This window comes from Chelon labrosus (assembly GCF_963514085.1).
Source record: "Chelon labrosus genome assembly, chromosome: 16".
In the NCBI taxonomy this organism is placed as follows: domain Eukaryota; kingdom Metazoa; phylum Chordata; class Actinopteri; order Mugiliformes; family Mugilidae; genus Chelon; species Chelon labrosus.
In genome coordinates this window covers 539578-560000 of record NC_140349.1, presented here as the reverse complement: position 1 = coordinate 560000, position 20423 = coordinate 539578, and the positions used below count along the sequence as shown (strand labels likewise).

The 20423-nt window shown below is 53.8% G+C and overlaps 5 protein-coding genes across 6 annotated transcripts in view; 1 reads left to right on the top strand and 4 right to left on the bottom strand.

Annotated features, from left to right (window-relative positions):
- Nucleotides 1-1241, bottom strand: part of LOC311501701 (uncharacterized protein) — a 3599-nt gene extending 2358 nt beyond the window's left edge. Inside the window, exon 1 of the mRNA XM_084563666.1 lies at nucleotides 346-1241. Within this exon, the coding sequence (XP_084419792.1) occupies nucleotides 346-658 (313 nt within the window). The 5' untranslated portion in view covers nucleotides 659-1241. The remainder of the gene's footprint in view (nucleotides 1-345) is intronic.
- A 381-nt stretch (nucleotides 1242-1622) lies between these two features.
- LOC311501706 (uncharacterized protein) lies at nucleotides 1623-7279 on the bottom strand. Its single transcript, XM_084563672.1, has 3 exons — nucleotides 7154-7279; nucleotides 3509-3882; nucleotides 1623-3301 (listed from the first exon to the last, which is right to left on the bottom strand). Exons 1-3 carry the CDS (start codon nucleotides 7240-7242, stop codon nucleotides 1860-1862), a joined length of 1905 nt encoding a protein of 634 aa, XP_084419798.1. The 5' UTR covers nucleotides 7243-7279; the 3' UTR covers nucleotides 1623-1859.
- Nucleotides 7280-7285: 6 nt separating this feature from the next.
- LOC311500929 (uncharacterized protein) lies at nucleotides 7286-10292 on the bottom strand. The gene is made up of 2 exons (XM_084562567.1): nucleotides 9920-10292; nucleotides 7286-9359 (listed from the first exon to the last, which is right to left on the bottom strand). Exons 1-2 carry the CDS (start codon nucleotides 10164-10166, stop codon nucleotides 7672-7674), a joined length of 1935 nt encoding a protein of 644 aa, XP_084418693.1. The 5' UTR covers nucleotides 10167-10292; the 3' UTR covers nucleotides 7286-7671.
- Nucleotides 10293-10489: 197 nt separating this feature from the next.
- Nucleotides 10490-13069, top strand: LOC311501712 (uncharacterized protein). Of its 2 annotated transcripts, XM_084563685.1 has the most exons (3): nucleotides 10490-10499; nucleotides 11145-12749; nucleotides 12933-13069. In XM_084563685.1, the coding sequence occupies exon 2, from the start codon at nucleotides 11190-11192 to the stop codon at nucleotides 12735-12737; it is 1548 nt and encodes a 515-aa protein (XP_084419811.1). In that variant the 5' UTR covers nucleotides 10490-10499; nucleotides 11145-11189; the 3' UTR covers nucleotides 12738-12749; nucleotides 12933-13069. The 2 variants fall into 2 exon arrangements, with proteins under 2 accessions (XP_084419811.1, XP_084419810.1); XM_084563684.1 differs by having other exon boundaries at nucleotides 10496-12749.
- dnai2b (dynein, axonemal, intermediate chain 2b) lies at nucleotides 12852-19561 on the bottom strand. The gene is made up of 12 exons (XM_084563679.1): nucleotides 19261-19561; nucleotides 16488-16649; nucleotides 16006-16127; nucleotides 15787-15929; nucleotides 15599-15712; nucleotides 15338-15477; nucleotides 15115-15237; nucleotides 14821-15044; nucleotides 14440-14575; nucleotides 13646-13792; nucleotides 13091-13312; nucleotides 12852-12943 (listed from the first exon to the last, which is right to left on the bottom strand). Exons 1-12 carry the CDS (start codon nucleotides 19441-19443, stop codon nucleotides 12896-12898), a joined length of 1764 nt encoding a protein of 587 aa, XP_084419805.1. The 5' UTR covers nucleotides 19444-19561; the 3' UTR covers nucleotides 12852-12895.
- Between the last annotated feature and the right edge of the window lie 862 nt (nucleotides 19562-20423).

The window sequence follows — 20423 nt, the reverse complement described above, 5'->3', positions numbered from 1 at the left end:
TAAGGACAATACAGGACCATTGTTTATGATATGGTTTATTAGTATTGATCCTCCTTAAAGCAGCAGGAAGACCTGAGCCGCCTCTACCTGGCCACTTCATTAGGTACACTAGTCAGTAACTTAGAGGTGTCCAGTATTCATCATTCATTTCTAGTAACTGAGAGAGATGTTGATTGATTCATTTTTAAATACTGAACCTGCTCCAGTTCATCAGCTCCACTAACTCCACCCTCCACAGTGATCCTCCAGGTGAATCACCACCTTTAACGTCATCTCATTTACATTAGAATGGCTTCACTAGTGTACCTAATGAACTGGACAAGGACTCAACATGGCGGCGCTCACCTGTCCGTGTCAGTCGGACCTCCGGGCCCAGCACCGCCTGCAGCAGCCGGTTCTGCCGCTCCAGCCGCCGCCGGTACTCCTCCACCTCCCGCTCCAGGAGCCCGACGACCCGCAGCGACGCCGCCGCCAGAAGCTCGGTAAGCAGCGGCCGCAGCAGCTGCACCAGGAGGCCCGCTGCTCCGGAGGTTCCGGACCCGCCGCTCCGCTTCTCCAGCTCGGCCAAGATCTCCTCCCCGACCCGGGTCAGCAGCTCCGACACCGAGTCCGCCAGGACCCGAAGCCCGCATTCCGGCGGGGCTTCAGTGAGAGACATCCCGGCTCCGAGCTGCGTCCTCCGGTCAGCAGGAAGGAAAACAAACCGATTAGTTCCGGGTCAACACCGAGAGAAGAGGTTTGCACCCTGGTGGACCGGAGGAGCCAGGTGACGCTGAGGAGCAACCAGAGCTCACATACCGGTTAAAGGTCTGATCTCCAGCTGTTTGTAAAGAAACTAAATAAAGTGAAATGATCTTTATTGTTGACTAAAAACCAGAGACTGCTGATCTGAAGCTGTCAATCATCTGTGGAGGCGGGGCGTCACAGACCTGATGGACAGATCCTCACTGATCCAGAGACAAGGAATCCACCTTATTGGTTGAATGTGGGCGGAGCAGCTTCACCATAAATGATGGTGTTTGTCCTGATGGTGGCGCTGTTTGGTTGATCCACACTGGTCTCTACAGAGAGCCCAGACTGCTGAGACTGCTGGGGGACTGGACACCTGTCCTCTAATGTCTCACCATCTTATGTTCATCAGCTGTGTCCTGTATGATGGTTAGATTCTACGTGTTTAGTCAGATGTATGAACTCATCTCACCGTCGTCTCAGTTCAGACTCTTGAAACAAACTGATGCAGTAAAAATAAAATAAAGTTCAATAGAACCAAGTGAGTTCTGATGAATTTAATGAATCAACTCAAAGGTAAATCTGAGCTTGGTTCAACATCAGGTTTCATGATCTGAAAGGATCAATAACGCCACACGTTTAATATGAGACAGTTTGATATAATACATATATAATATAATACATATAATATATATAATACATATAATATATATAATATATATAATATATATAATATATAATATATAATATATATAATAACTGATCAGGTTGAACCATTGAAGACGTCGGGTTAAAGATTCTTTGATCAATAACTGAGTCTGTGTTTGTTTAATCTTTTATTTTGTTCTTCACAGATGATCAACGATCAGCTGTTTGAAATGAAACGACCTCAGTCACAACAACGAACACGTTTATTGATCACAAACAACCTGAGACGGTCAATAACTGTCGTCCAATCAGAGCAGAGAATGATTGACCAGTTTTCTCCGACACCGATCAATACGATCATCGTACTGGGTCTGGTCCTCCCCGGTCCTGGTTCTGATCCTGGCTCTGTCCCCAGTCCTGATTCTGGTCCTGGTCCAGGTTCTGTCCATGGTTCTGATTCTGGTCTCAGTTTCAGTCCTGGTCTACAGCTGGATAAATCCTGAGTAGAAGTCGTCTGTCCTCTGTGGTTCTGCTCGGTGTTCTTCTGGAGCGGTGTCGTCTCCGCCGGCTAAGTGAACCTTAAGGTGTCCGTTGAGGGATCGTTTGGCCTGGAAGCTCTTCCCACAGACCCGGCAGCTGTACGGTTTCTCCCCAGTGTGGATCAGCATGTGTCTCTTCAGGTCCACGTCCTGCATGAATCCTTTCCCGCAGACCTGACACAGGAAGCGGCGCTCCTTGTTGTGGAAACGAACGTGAGTGTCCAGAGTCTGTTTCTGGGTGAAACCTTTCCCACAGAGGCTGCAAGAGAACGCTCGCTCACCCGTGTGGATCTTCAGGTGCGTCTTCAGGTTGCCGCTTTGGTTAAAGGCTTTGCCGCAGAAGGTGCAGGTATAGGGTTTCTCCCCGGTGTGGATCCTCAGGTGCATCTGCAGAGCCGACTGACCCGGGAAGCACTTCCCGCAGATGTCGCAGGTGCTGCTGGCCTCGCGGTGAGAGCGCAGGTGTGAGGCGAGGCTGTCGGCAGACTCGTACTGGTGTCCACAGAGTCCACAGCAGCAGTCGGGGTCCTGCAGGTGAGTCTCCACATGCTTCATCAGGAACACCCTCCTGTCAAAGGCGTCACCGCACACTTTGCAGCAGAAGGACGGCGCCGAGCTGCGGAACCTCTTCGGTTTGCGTGCGGCATCGTTCTGGTGTGTGGTCATGTGGCGCAGGAGGCTGTGGCGCTTCCTGAACTCTTGGCTGCAAACGCTGCAGGCGTGCACCACCCCGTCACGGTGCTCCTCCATGTGGCGCTCTAACGACGTCATGTGACAGAAGGCGCGGCTGCACTCTGTACACTGGTAGGGTTTCTCTGCGGCGTGCACATGCAGGTGAGAGGTCAGATTTCCTTTCTGGCTGAACTTCTTGCCACAGATGTCACAACTGTGTGGTTTCTCTCCAGTGTGAAGCCGAACGTGAAGTTCCCGAGCCAGGATGGAGTGAAAGGTTTTCCCACAGAAGGAGCAGGTCTTGCTGTTCTCCTGGTGGGTCTGAAGGTGGGCCTTTAGGCCGTCCGACGTGTCCAAGCGCTCGCCACAGAAACCGCAGCGACAGTCGGGGTCGGAGGCGCAGATGTGCAGCACATGTTTGAGGAGGAAGCCTTTCCCCTGAAGGACCCGTCCGCAAACAAAGCAGCCGAAGCTCTGAGCCGGACTCGAACGCTTCCGCTTCCTCCTGAAAACCAGCGACGGCTGACCCCGCCTAGGTTTTCTCACGGGGCCGACCGTCCGACGGCGCTCGGACCAGTCGCTGTCTGGGTCGCTGCTCGCTGAGATGGGCGGGAGGTCCGGCGGCGAGGACACGTCGCTGGCGTCGTGTTCATGTTCGGGGTCAGACGGGTTCAGGTCGATCGGAGGATGAAGGTGAGAGACGTTCAGAGACTCTGAGGAGACAGAAGATCAGCTGACCAATCAGCAGGGAGAGAACAGTCTGTGACACAGAATCCACCTTTAATCAGCTGATCAGTGGCGTATCTGACCATCATTTTACTTTCATGTTTTTATTCTGGACTAAATAATAAATGTAGTCAACCAGTTGTTTAATTAATTAGCTTCAATCGAGGTTTAGATTAATCGATCATCATCATCACCTTCAGACTTCCGGTCATGCTCCGTGTCCTCTCCGTCGCGGCTGTAGAGGCTTTTATTGTGAAGCCGAGCGGAAGTGTGAGCCGCTCTGTGCAGCCGGACTTGGGGCTTCAGCACGGCATCGAGCAGCCTCCTCTGGCGACAGATCTCCCGCTCTGATCGCTCCACTCGGTCTTCGTACTCCGCCACGGTCTCCTCGAACAGACCGACGATCTCCTCCGCCGCCGCCGTCAGCCGCTCGGTGAGCAGCGCTCTCAGCGCCGGAAGTTCCGCCGCTTCTTCTCCTTTCTCCAGCCGCAGCAGAAAGTCTTCAGCGGCGGCGCTGATCCGCTCGTGGACCGACACCCGCAGCAGCTGCACGGCGCACATCCTGCGGCTTCTCCGCACCCGGAGCGCAGAGAACAAAGAGACAGAGACAGCGGGGACGTAAACACGGTCCGAGTTCCGCGTCGACGACGCGAAGCGACGAGAGGAGCGAAGCGGAGCGAAGCGAACAGCGCCCTCTGCTGGAGTGGAGGGAGACAAGCAGTGTCCTTAAAGGGACAGGAGCCGACGAGGGACGGGACGAGGGACAGGACAAGGGACGGGACAAGGGACGGGACGCCGACGAGGGACGGGACGAGGGACAGGACAAGGGACGGGACAAGGGACGGGACGCCGACGAGGGACGGGACAAGGGACGGGACAAGGGACAGGACGCCGACGAGGGACGGGACAAGGGACGGGACGCCGACGAGGGACGGGACAGGGGACGGGACGCCTTCAAGGGACAGGACACCTTCAAGGGACAGGACACCTTCAAGGGACGGGACGCCGACGAGGGACGGGACAAGGGACGGGACAAGGGTCAGGACACCTTCAAGGGACAGGACAAGGGACAGGACGCCTTCAAGGGACAGGACACCGACAAGGGACAGGACAAGGGACAGGACACCTTCAAGGGACAGGACACCGACAAGGGACAGGACAAGGGACAGGACACCTTCAAGGGACAGGACACCGACGAGGGACGGGACGAGGGACGGGACAAGGGACTGGACACCTTCAAGGGACAGGACAAGGGACGGGACAAGGGACGGGACGCCGACGAGGGACGGGACAAGGGACGGGACAAGGGACGGGACGCCGACGAGGGACGGGACAGGGGACGGGACGCCTTCAAGGGACAGGACAAGGGACAGGACACCGACAAGGGACAGGACAAGGGACGGGACACCTCCAAGGGACAGGACACCTTCAAGGGACAGGACGCCGACGAGGGACGGGACAAGGGACGGGACAAGGGACGGGACGCCGACGAGGGACGGGACAAGGGACAGGACAAGGGACAGGACGCCGACGAGGGACGGGACAAGGGACGGGACGCCGACGAGGGACAGGACAAGGGACAGGACAAGGGACAGGACACCGACAAGGGACGGGACAAGGGACAGGACACCGACAAGGGACGGGACAAGGGACGGGACACCTCCAAGGGACAGGACACCTTCAAGGGACTGGACGCCTTCAAGGGACAGGACACCTTCAAGGGACAGGACAAGGGACTGGACGCCTTCAAGGGACAGGACACTTTCAAGGGACGGGACACCTTCAAGGGACGGGACACCTTCAAGGGACAGGACACCTTCAAGGGACGGGACGAGGGACAGGACAAGGGACAGGACGCCGACGAGGGACAGGACAAGGGACGGGACACCGACGAGGGACGGGACAAGGGACAGGACGCCTTCAAGGGACAGGACACCTTCAAGGGACAGGACACCGACAAGGGACAGGACAAGGGACAGGAGGCCTTCAAGGGACAGGACACCGACAAGGGACAGGACAAGGGACAGGACACCTTCAAGGGACGGGACGCCGACGAGGGACGGGACAAGGGACGGGACAAGGGTCAGGACACCTTCAAGGGACAGGACAAGGGACAGGACGCCTTCAAGGGACGGGACGCCGACGAGGGACGGGACAAGGGACGGGACAAGGGTCAGGACACCTTCAAGGGACAGGACAAGGGACAGGACGCCTTCAAGGGACAGGACACCGACAAGGGACAGGACAAGGGACAGGACACCTTCAAGGGACGGGACGCCGACGAGGGACGGGACAAGGGACGGGACAAGGGACAGGACACCGACAAGGGACGGGACAAGGGACAGGACAAGGGACGGGACAAGGGACAGGACGCCTTCAAGGGACAGGACAAGGGACAGGACACCGACAAGGGACAGGACACCTTCAAGGGACAGGACAAGGGACAGGACAAGGGACGGGACAAGGGACAGGACAAGGGACAGGACGCCTTCAAGGGACAGGACAAGGGACAGGACGCCTCCAAGGGACAGGACACCTTCAAGGGACAGGACAAGGGACAGGACGCCTTCAAGGGACAGGACAAGGGACAGGACGCCTTCAAGGGACAGGACACCTTCAAGGGACAGGACAAGGGACAGGACGCCGACGAGGGACGGGACAAGGGACGGGACAAGGGACAGGACACCGACAAGGGACAGGACACCTTCAAGGGACAGGACAAGGGACAGGACACCGACAAGGGACAGGACAAGGGACAGGACAAGGGACGGGACACCTCCAAGGGACAGGACACCTTCAAGGGACAGGACAAGGGACAGGACAAGGGACGGGACAAGGGACAGGACACCTTAAAGGGACAGGACGCCTCCCAGGGACAGGACAAGGGACAGGACAAGGGACAGGACACCTTCAAGGGACAGGACAAGGGACAGGACGCCTCCAAGGGACAGGACAAGGGACAGGACACCTCCAAGGGACAGGACACCTTCAAGGGACAGGACAAGGGACAGGACGCCTTCAAGGGACAGGACAAGGGACAGGACGCCGACGAGGGACGAGGGACGGGACAAGGGACGGGACAAGGGACAGGACACCGACAAGGGACAGGACAAGGGACAGGACACCGACAAGGGACGGGACAAGGGACGGGACGCCGACGAGGGACAGGACAAGGGACGGGACAAGGGACAGGACACCGACGAGGGACAGGACAAGGGACAGGACGCCTTCAAGGGACAGGACAAGGGACAGGACACCGACAAGGGACAGGACACCTCCAAGGGACAGGACACCTTCAAGGGACAGGACAAGGGACAGGACGCCTTCAAGGGACAGGACAAGGGACAGGACGCCGACGAGGGACGAGGGACGGGACAAGGGACGGGACAAGGGACAGGACACCGACAAGGGACAGGACAAGGGACAGGACACCGACAAGGGACGGGACAAGGGACGGGACGCCGACGAGGGACAGGACAAGGGACGGGACAAGGGACAGGACACCGACGAGGGACAGGACAAGGGACAGGACGCCTTCAAGGGACAGGACAAGGGACAGGACACCTCCAAGGGACAGGACACCTCCAAGGGACAGGACAAGGGACAGGACACCTCCAAGGACCAGTCACTCTGTTTTATTGGTTTGTAAACATTGAACTGATAAAGTTTAAGTGTTTAAAGTTTATCTCGACACTAACTGACCTGATTCATTTAGTGAAAAACAGAAAAAATAAAACTATTTCCATCAGAAACAGGAAGTGATTTATTGTCTCTGATCAGCTGCTTTAATCTGTTCAACATGTTTTTATTCTGTCTCAGATAAATTGATGAATAATTACCTTTGATCAATAAAAGCAACCTGAACCTTTCTAACGATGATGACTCCTCCTCCACCCTGAAGTCCAACGCCGTCTCCATCCGTGTCCATTTCTGTCTGTCTCCCAGGAGGTGGAGCGTTAGCGGAGCTGAGGCTAAACCAACTAGCAACCTGTAAGAACCCCAACTGTCAATCAAAGTGACCGTGTCCCTTAACTCTGTAGAACTTTAACCCTTGTCCACATTTAAACAGGTGAGTTCTAGAAACATTCATCATGAATGTGGAACATGTTGGTTCATCATGGAGGTCTACATAGAGAACCTTCAGGTCACTGTATTAAATCGTTCGGTTGTTAAAAGTCGTCTTCAGACATTTACATTCAGATTTCTGTGATAATATTAAAGTTCAGCAGAATCAGTTTTTAATGAGAAACAATTATGGGCCGTAACCAGGAAGTGATTCTTTGACTAAACCTGTGTGAGGAGCTTCAGGTCTGGAGACTGACCACCATCGGGGGGCGCCGTGGCTCTGGTCTGCAGGTCACAGCTGGATGAACTCGGCGTGAACTCCTTCCTGTCGTTTCTGGTTCGGAGACACAGCCGCTGAGTCTTTGGCAGCTTGTTCTCCGGCGTGGACCTTCATGTGCGAGTCCAGCGAACGCTTCTCCTGGTACTTCTTGCTGCACAAGCCGCAGCTGTAGGGTTTCTCCCCGGTGTGCGTCAGCATGTGTCTCTTGAGGTCAATCTTCTGGACGAAGCCTTTGCTGCAGAGCTGGCAGCTGAACGGTTTGTCCTTCTTGTGGAACCTCTCGTGCGTCTCCAGTGAGATCTTCTGGCGGAACCTCTTCCCACAGAGGCTGCAGATGAACGGTTTCTCGCCCGTGTGGATCCTCATGTGAGAGTCCAGGTTTCCGATCTGTCTGAAGTTCTTCTTACAGACCTTACAAGTGTAGGGCTTCTCCCCAGTGTGGATCCTCTTGTGCACATCCAGATGTTGGCTCATGGTGAACTTCTTCCCACAGTCCTCGCAGGAGTAGATCCTGGGCTTGCCCCCCGTGTGACTCTTGATGTGCCTCTTCAGGACAGTGTTTTCTATGAACGTCTTCCCACAGAACTCACAGATGTACGGTCTCTCGCCAGCGTGCAGCTTCATGTGTCTCTCCAGAGAGCCTTTCCTGGGGAAGTCCTTCCCGCAGTCTTTGCACCTGAAGGGTTTCTGGCCGGTGTGCATCCTCATGTGGATCTCCATGTCCCTGAAGCTGCTGCCGCAGATTTCGCAGATCCTGCTGGTTTCTCTGTGACTCTGAATGTGGAGCTGCAGACTCTCCGAGGACTCGGATCCCTCCCCGCAGATGCCGCAGAGGAAACCTGGATCGTTTAAATGTGTCTCTGTGTGACGCACAAAGTTTCCTTTGTTGTGGAAGGCATTGCCGCAGACCTTGCAGCAGTGAGAAGGAATCAGGCTGGGTTTACTGCGTCTGGTCCTGACGGCGGGTGGCTGGTCGGACTCGTGGCTGCGGACGTGTCTTCTCAGCTCTACGCTCTTTGAGAATCCTTTGTCACAGACGTGGCAGCTGAACGGCGGCTGTCCGTCATGGGCCTTCATGTGTCGCTCCAGAGAGCCGGCGTGGCTGAACTCTTTGCTGCAGACGCTGCACCTGAACGGCTTCTCGGCCGTGTGGATCCTCATGTGCGTCACCATGTTGCCTTTCTGGTTGAAGCCTTTCCCGCAGACGTGGCAGCTGAAGGGTTTCTCTCCGGTATGCAGCCTCCGGTGCGTCTCCTGAGCTCGTATCGACGGGAACTTCTTTCCGCAGACGTCACACGTCCTGCTGCTGTCGCGGTGAGTTTGAAGGTGCAGCCTCAGACGGTCGCTGGACTCCAGACGTTCGCCGCACAAACCGCAGACACACTCGTCCTCCTTCCAGTGTTTCTCCACGTGTTTCATCAAGAAGCCCGTCCGGTCGAAACATTTCCCACAAACTCTGCAGCGGTGAGACAATGCTTCCTCCTCCTCGTCCTCCTCGTCCCCCTCTTCTTCTTCCTCCTCCTCCTCCTCCTCCTCCTCCTCCTCCTCCTCCTCTCTGGTTGATTTGTTTAGTTTGGAGACTGACTCTGGTTTGGACGAAGTGCCGGGCAGAGACTCCTTGGACCGGTTGTCCACTGAGACGTCCGGCTTCAGACGTTTTTTATTGGAGTGACTCCTGAGGCCGACGGACAGACACAGCTCTGCAGAGAAAACAACGTTTGAATAAAGTTTATTTCATGACCTCATACACACGACACGGCTCTGGGATTTATTTTGGATCAGTTCAGTTCTAGTCTCATACGACACCAGCTCCTGTCTCTCTGAGGCTCCACCTCCTGATGGAGTCTGAACAGAACCAGCAACAATCACAGCTCTCTGAAGGAACCATGTCCAGGTCAGTCTGCTGCTCTTCATCATCATCATCATCATCATCATCATCATCATCAGCTGTTTCAGATTAATTAATCCACTAAAATGTTAACAAACATAAAGCGTTGTCATGGCAACATCCTACTTCCTGTATTGATGAAGTGGATCAGCTGATCACATCAACAGTGAAAGAAGTTTCCGTGATGCGTTCACGGTCTCCTGCAGAGATCCTTTCACAGTAAAACGGCCGAAGATGAAATAATAAAGATGTCAATATGACTGAGATGATTCCATTAAGCAGAGATAAAAGTTTAGCTGCAGAGAAACTAAAACATTAAATGACTCCTGGTCCTCTGACCAGAGGCTGAGGACTCGGGACCCGGACACTGACCTCTTCCCCCGGGCTTCGGACTCTCCCCGGACACCTGCGCTCCCCTCTCGGCCGCTCTGCCCGCTTCAAACGCGGTGAGGATGAGCTCCACGGCCGAGGTGATCCGCTCCGTCACCAGCTCCCTCAGCTCCTCCAGCTCCGCCCGGCTCCGCTCCTGCAGCAGCCGGTAGATCTCCCGAGCCGCCGCCGCCAGCTGCTGGTCGATGGCGGCCTTCAGGCTCCGGCCCTCGGCTCGTTTTTTGGACATTTTTCTGCTTTTCCTCGGAACAAAGAGCAGGATGTAAACAATGCGAGGACACTTCCGGGATCTCAAACTCAGCGTCGCGGCGTCGTTACGTAGAGACGCAGACGTCGCTTTCCTTACGTAAAGCAGGAAATGTTCTCATAAAAGCGGTGAATTATATAAAATATAGCGGATTTAAAAAATAGTTTATGTTCATTAGAACACGAAGACGGAAATTAAGAGAAGAGAACGAGTTTGGTTAAACAACAAAAAAACACAGATGATGGAAACCGCAGTAAAACTTCATAGACGAAGAAGAAGAACGTCATATCCTGTGTCGACCGCCTCGTTCACCAGGTTGTTATGGTTGCTAGTATGCTAACTGCTAACTGCTAACTGCTAACTAACTGTCCGTGAAAATATTCAGCTACAAAATTCAGTTTCTTAATTTTGATTTTATTTTTAATAGTTTTTGTCATTTTTAACTCTTCGATTCTTCTGCTATGAAAATGTAAAATCACACGTGACCCCGCTTACATGGGGCGCGAGCTCTCAACCAAACTCCATTCAGAAAATGTCCGTTTAGTGTTTGTTTATTAATCTACGGAGATAAATGTCTTTAATAACAGGTCATCAGGTCTGATACGATGTAGGAACGTCTGCTGTTGAGTTCGGCTCACAATTAGAAAGACAATATATCTGTAAAAGTATAAAATAGTTGAACAGTTGAATAACTTAACAGTTATTAATTAGTAAATAACAGAACTGGAGGAGATAAATATAAGTAGACTGAAGTAACTGGATTTATAACGGATAAAGGATTTCTAACAATACAGAAACATCAGTTTAATTTATTAAGTAGAATGAGTCGATTCTCTGTGGAAGTTAATGAATGAACAGTTTCTTAAGATAAGGACTTTTTGACTGGACTTTGGTGTGAGTGACAGAAGGGCGGGCTTCAGGCCTCTAATGATTGGTTCGTGTTGGTGTTTCATGTGGAAGCTGAGAAGTGGGATCAGAAACCTTCGCTATCTTGGAACAGCTGAGATGTCTTTCGTGCAGAAGAAGAAGAAGAAGAAGAATAGCGGTGTCCCGGACCGGTGGCTGAACTACTGTCCTGTAGGACGGAGGATACCAGGAACTCGATTCATTGCCTTCAGAGTGCCTTTAAAGCCGTCTCTGAACTCTCGGGTGCCGGAGTCGGACTCCTTCGGCCTCTGGGACCTGCTGGACCGTCTGGAGAGTCAGAACCAGGAGCTTGGTCTGATCATCGACCTCACCTTCACCACCAGGTACTACGCACTGACGGACGTCCCACAGTCCTGCTCCTACGTCAAGATCCTCACCGAGGGTCACCAGGTTCCCTCCGACGCCACCATCCTGAGCTTCAAACGAGCGGTGAGACATTTCCTGAAGGACAACCAGGACAACAACAAGCTGATCGGAGTCCACTGCACCCACGGCCTCAACCGCACCGGATACTTGGTCTGCAGGTACCTGATAGACGTGGACGGGCTAGACCCCAAAGTAGCTGTAGAGCTCTTCAACTCCAGCAGAGGGCATCGCATCGAGAGGCGCAACTACCTGGACGACCTGCAGGGCGGCGCCAAGAGGAGCAACCGCGGCATCGACGAGCCGGAGAAGGAGGCGACCAGAGGGCTCGCTGCCGAGAGACCGCCACAGACTGCCAGACAGGGGGGACGCCCAACACCGATCAAGACATCTGGAGAAGAGGGACGATCGATGAAGACTTCTGGACAGGAGGGGCGACCGATGAAGACATCAGGACAGGAGGGGCGACCGATGAAGACATCAGGACAGGAGGGGCGACAAATAAAGACGCCAGGACAGGAGTGGCGACAAACAAAGACGCCAGGACAGGAGGGACGACAGATGAAGACATCAGGACAGGAGGGGCGACAAATAAAGACGTCAGGACAGGAGTGGCGACAAACAAAGACGCCAGGACAGGAGGGACGACAGATGAAGACGTCAGGACAGGAGGGGCGACAAATGAAGACGTCAGGACAGGAGGGACGACAGATGAAGACGTCAGGACAGGAGGGGCAACAAACAAAGACGCCAGGACAGGAGGGGCAACAGATGAAGACGTCAGGACAGGAGGGGCAACAAACAAAGACGCCAGGACAGGAGGGGCGACAGTTGAAGACGTCAGGACAGGAGGGACGACAGATTAATGCTTCTGGACAGGGGGGACCCCCAACACCGATCAAGACATCTGAAGAAGAGGGACGATCGATGAAGACTTCTGGACAGGAGGGGCGACCGATGAAGACGTCAGGACAGGAGGGGCGACAAATGAAGACGTCAGGACAGGAGGGGCGACAGATGAAGACGTCAGGACAGGAGGGGCAAAAATCCGTCTCCACCCACAGAGACGGGGAGTGTCCTCCTGGTGACGTCCCACCTGAGACTGGACAGTCTGATGAGAAACAACCGTCTGGTCGCCGACGGCGACGTAGAGCTCGCCGCCAGCGGAGGACGGACCACGCGTCCTCTGACAGACCTCTTCAGGACGACGTCCACTCTACACCTGAAGCTCCGCCCACCAACCTGCTGCCAAATGAAGCGTGAAGTTCCTCTCAGGTTGGTTGTTGGGTTGTTTCTGATTGGTTGACTGACTCCAGGTCAAACAGCAGGTTATGTAAAAGAGGAGGAGCTCTGCTGTGCTTCAGTTTGAATAAAGAAACTTTATTGAAAACAGTAAAAACAACAGAACAGAAAATAAAGTTTTATCCACTTTCATTTTTCACTTCTTTTTCTTCACAGACGTCTTTTTCCTGGAAAACACAACAAGAGACTCAACCGTCAGAAACCATCACGCACCTCCTCCTCCCTCCTCCCTCCTCCTCTCCTCCCTCCTCCCTCCTCCTCTCCTCCTCCTCTCCTCCTCCTCTCCTCCCTCCTCCCTCCTCCTCCCTCCTCACCTCCTGTGTCTCCTCCCTCCTCTCCCTCCTCTTCAGCTCCGCCTCCACCTGGCTGTAGAAGTCGCTCTCTGCTCTGGCGGCCATCTTGTCGGGGTCGTCCTCCCCCTCCTCCCTCCCGGCCTCCTCCTCCCTGCTCTGCTCAGATCGACTCCTCTCCTTCAGACGGATCTCCCTCTGTCGCGCCTCCAGGATTTTCTCCCTCTTCGTCTCTCTCTCAAACATCTGTGGTCAGAGACAGTGTTATTCGTCTCAGCAGCGCCCCTGCTGTGTGTCTGCAGGTTGTTTCCATGGAAACGAGTTATAAATGTGTGAAGTTAATCTGTTAATTAATTAATTAATTGTAGTTTTTAATGTCTGACCTGTCTGACATTAAAGAGTAATCTGACTCTTTCTGTTTTTTAATCTACTTCCTGTTTCCCTGAGAGTCACATGACCCTCGTGTTTTTAAATCAGAGCTACAGGTGGATTACTGATGGGTCGTAGCAGTAGAACCAGTGTTTGATTCAGAGCAGGGAATCAAACCCGCGGCTCACTGATGTTGGTTCAGTTCCTTACAGCAGCCAGCAGAGTCTTCTCGTTCTTCTGGAGCGTGGACAGTCCACAGCAAACCTCCAGCAGCGACGCTTCGCCCAGCTGAGAGCCGCACGCCACCAGACGCCCGGCGTCCTGGACCCGGAGGCTGTACAGAGCCGTGTCGCACACCTGACAGCCGCCATGACATCACCAACAATGACAACACAACAATAAAGTCAGCAATGACAGAAATAACAACGTCTTGACTTGAAGTCAGGCTTTGTGGTCAAAGTGGTAACCTCAGATTTTCAGGGTGAATCGCCATGGTAACGTACACTGCACACCTATAGACTGTAGAAAAGTGGACGCCATGACAGCTCCTCTAAAGTGAAGCCAAAGCATGTAGAGCTCCCCCGGTGGCAGTAAAGGTCATAAGACCCGCCCCCTTAATGTTAGTGGGCGGGACTAAAGTACACGTTACTTACATTTTAGGTAATATAATGCTGATGAATGTTCAAGTTATTGGATGCTTAAAAATCAGGAAGTGATGTCATGACAATTAGCTCCTGTAGGAAGTCAGTGTATGATGCAACATGTCTATTAGCCAATCATCAGCGAGCCCTGAGGTGGGCGGGGCATTGATAACGTGGCGCCACTCTTAAGACAAAACTGATCGGACTCTGGATCCAAACTCACAAGATGGCGCCGCCCGTATCCCTGGATACTAGCATCAGTTTGACCAATGGGAGGAAGAGGAGACGTGTCGTCCATTTTTCTACAGTCCATGTTCAGACCTGATTAGTTGTGGGGCAGGGGACACTATGAGAGTGAGGCACCTTGAGACTCAGCATAGGGTCGCTCTGTTTGAACAGGATGTCCCAGACGTCCAACACGCCGTCCGTCTTCACAGTGAAGAAGACAGACGGTCTGACTGGACTCCAGCAGGCGTCCATCAGGTAGGACATCTGGTACCTGCAACACAATGCGTCTAACATCACCAGAACATGACGACGTCTCTGATGGACGACATGAGACAAGAGACAAGACCCTTAACAAGAGACGGATACGAAGGGAAAAAGACACGATGAAGACTAAATGAGACAAGGCAGGATAGGTGGACTAGTGAGACATCAGTCATGACAGGAAAAGAGACAGCTCAACAAATGAGAGGTCAGAATGAGACAAGGACAGATCTTCAGAGGTGTCTTTCTTCTTACTTGGTCCACATGATGGAGGACTCCTTGATGTCCTCAGACCAGATACGGGCCGTCCAGTCTCCCACGGTCAGGAAGTTCTTGGGGAAGAAGGGGTTCCTGTGCAGAGCGTAGACGGGTCCGTGGTGGCCATCGTACGTACAGACTATCTTCTCAGCCGGCGTCTTGGCCTTCCTGTTACAGGACACCACCACGCCCTGCTCCGTCCCCACCATGAACTTAGTGGGCTGGACACACAGGACAGAGACACTCAGAGACATGTCCCACAGTTTAGTCTGAACTTGGAGACCCACTCACCATGGTGGACTCAAACTCCAGAGAAATGGCTCCTAAAGCCCGGTCCAGGTTCCCCTCACGACCCGGGTCCAGAACCAGGCGGTCTGTAGGCTCACTCAGCTTACGGACGTCCCACCACAGGACCTGACAGAGACAGAGACAGAGACAGGGTTATTTTCAATTACATTGACGTATCAAGACGCTCTGAAGAGTCTGACTGTCCACCTGTCCTCTTTCAGTCTACCTGTCCATCAGTGGAAGCAGAGAAGGCGTCCGTCCCAGTCTTAGATTGAAGCCAGATGACCTTGTAGACGGGGTCTCTGTGACTCTGTTCCACAGAGGACAGCTCCACCGGCTGGCTTCCTCTCCGGGTGTCCCAGTACGCTGCAACAAACACACCTGGTTGTTAATAAAGATCAGAACCTGTCTAGGTCTGCGTGGACCTGAACCTGTCTAGGTCTGCGTGGACCTGAACCTGTCTAGGTCTGCGTGGACCTGAACCCACCGATCTGTCCGTTGTAGCAGCCTCCGACCAGAGTGTGGGAGTCTTTGGGGTTGTAGTCCAGACAGACGAGGGCAGAGGACGGCTTCAGAGTCGTCTCTGGTCGGTTCGGGTTCTCTGAAACAGGAAACATCCGTCAGAGATCACAACGTTTGTTGAGATGTCCTGAACCGAGCGGCCTGTCCACCCACCAACGTCCCAGATGTAGGAGTCCAGGCTCGTGTCTCTGGAGCATTTCTGGAACTGGAGGCAGGAGTAGGCGGTCGCCAGCTTCCTGCCTCCGTCAGGATGCCAGGACAGGCCCGTGACGGTGCGCTTCACCTCGTTAGGATCCCTGAGACACAGAAAGACCAAAACAGATCAGTCACAGCGATCAGTCAGACAGCTGATCAGCCGGAGGTCAGCTCTACCTGAAGACGTTGATGGTCTTGGCGGACGGCGGTTCCTGACTTTCCTCCAGCTCCTCCTCGTCCTCAAAGTACTCCTGGTAGATGTCCACAGCGTTGTTCTGGCAGATGCAGTGCTCCATCACCTGGACCGTGAGGACAAGAATGATCTCAACACATCTTCATCAGGTCTGGTTCCTCTGGCTTCACTAACAACTAACACAGGTGTTCACACTAAAGGGGCGGAGTTCAGTCATAGACAGGTGTCTTGATCACAGTATGATAAAACCAAACTAACATCTGGGCCTGGTTTACTCTTATCAGGTCCCTGACGTGTAGTCGATGGAACACTTTGACACCCACCCCTGCTAGGAAGTGGACAGGTTTAGAAATGATCTGAGCACCAGGGTTTTCATGTGCAATGCATCGTGGGGAATGTAGTCACAGAGACAGCAGCTGTGACCAGGACAGCTCAGACTGAACAGAGACAGACAGGTGTGTCTTACGCTGCCCAGCTGCAGGATGCTGTTCATGTAGCTCTCGTCCTTCTCCACCTTCTTCCTGAAGCGGATGGTTTGTTCCATCTCGTTGGGGTTGATGTCCTTGGGCCACCCCCCCTCCACGTGGTTTATCCCACAGCTGCTGGACTCAAAGCGCTCAGTGTTCACCTGGAAACAAGGAGCACACCTTTGATCAGCTGATCTGGGTCAACGCCACGCTTAGATGAACATCTGATAACTGGACACTAAAGACCAGATCAACAATATCTGTTTAATATCAACTCATGACCTCTGGACCTAGTTTAAATATTATTCATCTTTATTCTAATAAACACTTAGTCGACTCAAAGCTTTAATATCTGGCTCAGTCTGAACTCCAGGATGTTTTGGTCTTATTATTTTTATTTTTATTAATTCTGTTCAGTGAAGAAGTCGTGGGCAGTCGGAGGAGCAGCTTCAGTGGCAGACTGCTTCACCCTCGATGTGTGAAGGAAAGATACAGAAGGTCTTTCCTTCCTGCTGCTGTTAGGCTCCATGGCGAGCACTCCTAATATGTGCAATATGTCTGTTATCTGTTCTATCTCTGTCGTTACTGTACGCTGTTGCAAACTGCAATTTCCCCATTGTGGGACTATTAAAGGTTTTCTTATTCTTCTTCTTCATGAGTTCATATAAACATCGTTAGAGTCAGAATTATTATGTTACATGACAATATAGACAGAGACTTTTTTAAATGTTCACTCCTCCTGATACTATGACATGTTTAATACATTTAATTTGGTCTCACCTGGTCTCACCTGGTCTCACCTGGTCTCACCTGGTTCCACTTAGTCTCACCCATCTGTGTACAGTCCATGTTCTCACCTGGTCTCCCCTCGTCTCACCTGGTCTCACCTGGTCTCCCTCCTCTGTGTACAGTCCATGGTCTCACCTGGTCTCCCCTGGTCTCCCCTGGTCTCCCTCCTCTGTGTACTGTCCATGGTCTCACCTGGTCTCACCTGGTCTCCCTCCTCTGTGTACAGTCCATGTTCTCACCTAGTCTCCCCTCGTCTCACCTGGTCTCACCTGGTCTCACCTGGTCTCACCTGGTTCCACTTAGTCTCACCCATCTGTGTACAGTCCATGTTCTCACCTGGTCTCCCCTCGTCTCACCTGGTCTCCCCTGGTCTCCCTCCTCTGTGTACAGTCCATGGTCTCCCCTGGTCTCCCCTGGTCTCCCCTGGTCTCACCTGGTTCCACTTAGTCTCACCCATCTGTGTACAGTCCATGTTCTCACCTGGTCTCCCCTCGTCTCACCTGGTCTCCCCTGGTCTCCCTCCTCTGTGTACAGTCCATGGTCTCCCCTGGTCTCCCATGGTCTCCCCTGGTCTCCCCTGGTCTCACCTGGTCTCCCTCCTCTGTGTACAGTCCATGTTCTCACCTGGTCTCACCTGGTCTCCCTCCTCTGTGTACAGTCCATGTTCTCACCTGGTCTCACCTGGTCTCCCCTGGTCTCCCTCCTCTGTGTACAGTCCATGTTCTCACCTGGTCTCACCTGGTCTCCCCTGGTCTCCCTCCTCTGTGTACAGTCCATGTTCTCACCTGGTCTCCCCTGGTCTCCCTCCTCTGTGTACAGTCCATGGTCTCACCTGGTCTCACCTGGTCTCCCTCCTCTGTGTACAGTCCATGTTCTCACCTGGTCTCACCTGGTCTCCCTCCTCTGTGTACAGTCCATGTTCTCACCTGGTCTCACCTGGTCTCACCTGGTCTCCCTCCTCTGTGTACAGTCCATGTTCTCACCTGGTCTCACCTGGTCTCCCCTGGTCTCCCTCCTCTGTGTACAGTCCATGTTCTCACCTGGTCTCCCCTGGTCTCCCTCCTCTGTGTACAGTCCATGGTCTCACCTGGTCTCACCTGGTCTCCCTCCTCTGTGTACAGTCCATGGTCATACCTGGTCTCCCCATGTCTCACCTGGTCTCCCTCCTCTGTGTACAGTCCATGTTCTCACCTGGTCTCACCTGGTCTCCCTCCTCTGTGTACAGTCCATGTTCTCACCTGGTCTGACCTGGTCTCCCTCCTCTGTGTACAGTCCATGTTCTCATCTGGTCTCACCTGGTCTCCCCTGGTCTCCCTCCTCTGTGTACAGTCCATGTTCTCACCTGGTCTCCCCTGGTCTCCCCTGGTCTCCCTCCTCTGTGTACAGTCCATGTTCTCCCCTGGTCTCACCTGGTCTCCCTCCCCTGTGTACAGTCCATGGTCTCCCCTGGTCTCCCTCCCCTGTGTACAGTCCATGGTCTCACCTGGTCTCCCCTGGTCTCCCCTGGTCTCCCTCCCCTGTGTACAGTCCATGGTCTCACCTGGTCTCCCCTGGTCTCCCTCCTCTGTGTACAGCCCCTGGTCTCACCTGGTCTAACCTGGTCTCCCTCCTCTGTGTACAGTCCATGGTCTCACCTGGTCTCCCCTGGTCTCCCCTGGTCTCCCCTGGTCTCCCTCCTCTGTGTACAGCCCCTGGTCTCACCTGGTCTAACCTGGTCTCCCTCCTCTGTGTGCAGTCCATGGTCTCACCTGGTCTCCCCTGGTCTCCCTCCTCTGTGTACAGTCCATGGTCTCACCTGGTCTCCCCTGGTCTCCCTCCTCTGTGTACAGTCCATGGTCTCACCTGGTCTCCCCTGGTCTCCCTCCTCTGTGTACAGTCCATGGTCTCCCCTGGTCTCCCTCCTCTGTGTACAGTCCATGGTCTCCCCTGGTCTCACCTGGTCTCCCCTGGTCCCCCTCCCCAGTGTACAGTCCATGGTCTCACCTGGTGCTCGGACATCTCCCTGCAGGCCTGTAGCGGCTGCTCCCTGCTGGCTCTCCGGCTGAACTGCAGCGCCAGCTCCGGTACCGGAGGAACGTCCACCAGCAGCTCCGCCGGCCGGTCCGAGAACAGACACTGGCGGCCGAACTCGCTGCGGAGCTTCGTGTAAACGTGGACGATCTCCATCTTCACCGTTAAACGACCGTTTACCGTCCGTTACAACCGGAGACTCTCTCTCTGACACGTTACTAATGGCTGCGCGGCCTCGGTATCTTAGCAACGATGTGGACGCGGCGGTATCCCAGCAACGCGGCGATAACTTCCGGGTCAACACAAAATAAACCTGTTAGCTTTAAGCTAGCTCCCAGTCACAGAGTTAACGATGACTTTAGTTTATTTTTAGTTTTATTTTAAGAGAAGCTAAAGTTTCCTAAAGATTAATATTTATAAACATTTATAAAACTGGAGCCACAAAACACACACAGGCTGAGAAATAGTATTTAACTGATTTATTGTTCAGAGTCATTCAGGTCAGACACGAAGGAAACATCTGAATAAATTAATTCATTAATAAAATCAACCAATAGAACATATGTTAATAATAATAATAATAATAATAATAACAATAATAACAATAACAGCTGTCCCTTGACTCGTTTATCTGACTGGTCCTTGAAGGTGTCCCGTCCCTTGTCCCGTCCCTCGTCGGCGTCCTGTCCCTTGTCCTGTCCCTTGTCCCGTCCCTCGTCGGCGTCCCGTCCCTTGTCCCGTCCCTCGTCCCGTCCCTCGTCGGCGTCCTGTCCCTTGAAGGTGTCCTGTCCCTTGGAGGTGTCCCGTCCCTTGTCCTGTCCCTTGTCGGTGTCCTGTCCCTTGTCCTGTCCCTTGTCCTGTCCCTTGTCCTGTCCCTTGAAGGCGTCCCGTCCCCTGTCCCGTCCCTCGTCGGCGTCCCGTCCCTTGTCCCGTCCCTTGTCCCGTCCCTCGTCGGCGTCCTGTCCCTTGTCCCGTCCCTTGTCCCGTCCCTCGTCGGCGTCCCGTCCCTTGTCCCGTCCCTTGTCCCGTCCCTCGTCCCGTCCCTCGTCGGCGTCCCGTCCCTTGTCCCGTCCCTTGTCCCGTCCCTTGTCCTGTCCCTCGTCGGCGTCCCGTCCCTTGTCCCGTCCCTTGTCCTG